Consider the following 3741-nt stretch of genomic DNA (forward strand, 5'->3'; position numbering starts at 1 on the left):
TTTTCTTCTTCTTTATCTTCTTCTTCCATACTTCCTTCTTCTTTATTATTATCTTTACCTTCTTCTATTTCTTCTTCTTCTTCCATAGTAGTATTTTCATGTTTTTCTTTTTCTTCTTCTTTAGTAGTATCATCCCATTCTATGTTAGCCTCATCTTCTACTCCTTCTTTAAATTCTTCATCTTTCATTTCTTCTTTAATTGTAATATCTTTTTCTTCATTTCTTCTTTTTTGTTCTTTTCTTTTTAATGCTAATTTCCATGGATCAATAGCTATTGTTTCTTCTTCATCTTTCATTTCTACTTCTCCTACATCTTCTGGTTTAATACTAAAATTAACTCGATGTTTCTTCTTGTCAATATGAACTACTTTTGCCATTATGACATCTTTAATTTTAAATCTCTTTTCCATTTCTTTCTTTGTTAATTTTTTATCTTCTATTTTACTACAATGACATAATCCTCGAATATTAGAATTAAAGAATCTTAAAAACAATCCTTCACTTGTAATATTTACTATAACACATTTAGTTACTATATTTTCTTTGATATCTTTAAAGTATTTAATTATTCCAGGATAAATAACACTTTGTTTTAATGTTCCTTCTAATCCTTCTTTATCAATGATACTTACTTTTACTAATCGTTGAATACAAAAGATTCTTGAAAAATCTTTCCCATGATAACTTGTATTATCTAATAATTCACCTGGTGCTACATGAATAGTTACATCTCTTGATACCATTACATCAACTCCTTCTTCTTCACTACTTTTTATAATATATCCTGTTAAAATTTCTCCTTCTTTAATATTATCTTTTGTTACAATACGTGTTTGAACTCCTCCTATTAATGGTGGGAATATTTCATCATAAGCTTCTTTTAAATATTCTTTTCTCATTGAACATGAAATTTCTGGTTTATTTGAAAGTACATACATATTAATATATTTTCCATTTTGTAAATAATCTCTTGGAAATGGATTAAAAACATTACTTATATCACAATAATGAATATATCCTATTCTATTTCCTTTAATTAATACTTTAATTTTTAATTCTTTTGTATTATTACCAATAACCTCTCCAACAATAATTTCTCCTTCTTTAATTTCTTCTTTTTTGTCTTTTATTAAATAGATATTTTCTTTACTATAATATCCTTTAACTTTTATTTTATCTCCAACATTATATTCTTTTTTATTTATATTAATTTCTTCAATATTATCTCCTATTTCAATATAATTTAATTTTCCTTTAAGTATTGAATTAAACGAAATTATATATCCATCTTTCATTTCTCTACTAATAATTCCTTCAATTTCTTCTCCTTCTTTAATTTTTTCTTCCATATTTCCTTCTTCCTTCATACTTAATTCAACTATTTCTATTCTTCCTTCTATTTCTTTTCCTTTTTCTTTAATTATTTCTCCTTTAACTTGTATTCCAATAATATAACATTCTATTTTCTCTCCTATTTCTATCTTCTTTGTACTATTAATTTTATGTAATCTTCCTGTAATTCCTTTTCCTAAATTTAAATAACTAATACTTTCATTTGTATAACTTACTACTCCTTCTATCTTCTCTCCAATATTAATTGTATTATTTTTAATGCTATAAACAATTGGTTTACTATTAATTGTTCCTTCATAAATATTTTGATATCCTTCCATTTCTTTTCCAATAATTATTTCGACTTCTTCTTTTACTGTATATTTTCCTCCATTCATTCGAATTTTATTTACAAATACAATATTTCCTTCAACAAGACAAACACAATACTCTTCTTTATTAAGAAGAACTTTTCCTTTATATATTTTATTATTTTCTATATGTTGTTTTGTAATCATTTTTTCTTGAATACAATCAATCATTTTTCTTTCTTTATCAACTCCAATAACAATACATTTCATAGTATTTCCTTTATTCAGTTCTTTAATATCTCCTTCAATTCCTGTTTTTGGAATAAATATTGTTTCTTCTCTTTCTTTATTTTTTCCAATAATTCCATATGGTTTAATATCTTTTATTTCTATTTTAAGTTGACTTCCATATTTTGGTTCAACATCTCTTTCTACTCTTAATAACATAAATTCTTCTTTAATACTTCCTACACTACTTTCTTTTAATGAAAAAATACCTTTCTTATTTAAATATCCATATACTGTTTGTCCAACTTCTAATACTTCTTCAATTGGTAAATTAGTATCACTAACATTCATTCTATAACAAAGTATTGTTATTCCATTATAAAATGAAATAAAACAATACTTTCCTTTAATTTTACTTACATATCCAATATATTTTCCAACTGTCATTTCTTCTTTAGAATTAAATTTTCCTATTTTTTTTCTTAATGAAATAAGTGATTTTTTTGTAGTAATTACCATTTGTCCCATTTGATTCTTTAATAATAAACATTCTTTTAATATTGTTCCATTTCTTATCATTTTAGGAATATCTTGTCCTTCATCTCCATCAATAACAAGATAATATGGCATCATTGCAATATATTGAACATCTCCACTTTTAATTCTTACTAACATAATTTTTTCTCTTTTAGCAACAACAATTCCTTCATAAATTTCTCCTACTTCAAAATGTCTACTAACATCTTCATATTTTTCTGGTACATTTTCTTCTGGGAATAAATTTAATGAACAAAGTAAAAGTTGTTTATCAAATGAAATAATTCTAACTTTTAAAAGTTGTCCAATACTAATCATTCCTATTTTTTGATTAAATAATTCAATTGTAGGAATAAACCCTTCTATATTATTAAAGAATTTTAAATATACTCCTCTTTTATTATCAATAAATGTTACTGTACCAAATGTTATTGTATTTAATTCAGTTTCTTCAATAGTTGTAATAATTGGTGTTGTTGCTTTCATTAATGTTCTTTTATGTGTTAAATAAATACTATTATTTCTATTATTTACTGTTAATACTCTAAATTTACTTTTTTGTTCTTTTTTAAATACACTTTGTAAGTCTTCAATAGGAATATCTCCACTATTAATTTTATCACAAAATCCATATATTTTTTCTCCTATTTTAACAATAATTCCTTTTTCATTAACTTCTTTAATTGTTCCTTCAATTATCATTCCTGATTTAATATCAAATATACTTTGATATTTATCTGATAATATACTTTCTCTTGTTGTTATTCCACAATACCCATCAAATGCTGAATAATACATTACTCTTCCTTTATGTGTACTTCCTATTTGAAATTCTTTTGGAATATCTGAACAACTTTCATCTTTTATTTGTTTTTTGGATAAAAATACTTCTTCTTTATCTTCAGTTTCTCCAATAATTCCTACATTTTCATCTATTTTACTAATTGTAAATTCTATAATTTTAAAATATTCAAGTGGTGTTTTAGTTTCAAAATCTTCACAAATAACATGTGGTAACATACTTATATAATATTTATTTATTTGATTATTATAATAAATAACTACTCCTTCTTCTCCTTCTTCATTATTATGAAATAAATGACAATATAAATTTCCTCCTGACATTTTCATAACATTTCCATTTTTTGTTTGATAATTATTTTTAACTTTAACATGACATCCTACTCTTACATTTTTCATTTCTTCAACAATACAACTACTATCTGCAATAATTCCTTTAAATTTATCTCCTACTTCTTCTGTAATTTTTATTTGAATAAAATCTCCTACTTTTCTTATTCTAAATTCTTTCTTTTCTTTATTTTCTTCTTCA

The 3741-nt window shown here is 23.3% G+C and overlaps 1 protein-coding gene across 1 annotated transcript; it reads right to left on the reverse strand.

Annotated features, from left to right (window-relative positions):
- Positions 1-31: 31 nt before the first annotated feature.
- On the reverse strand, positions 32-3608 carry ENU1_025060 (S1 RNA binding domain containing protein; the record flags this gene model as incomplete). The annotated part of the gene is made up of 1 exon (XM_008857125.1): positions 32-3608. A coding segment is annotated over one exon (3577 nt), but the record flags the coding sequence as incomplete, so codon positions are not given.
- Between the last annotated feature and the right edge of the window lie 133 nt (positions 3609-3741).

Source organism: Entamoeba nuttalli, assembly GCF_000257125.1.
Source record: "Entamoeba nuttalli P19 unplaced genomic scaffold asmbl_2440, whole genome shotgun sequence".
NCBI lineage: Eukaryota > Evosea > Mastigamoebida > Endamoebidae > Entamoeba > Entamoeba nuttalli.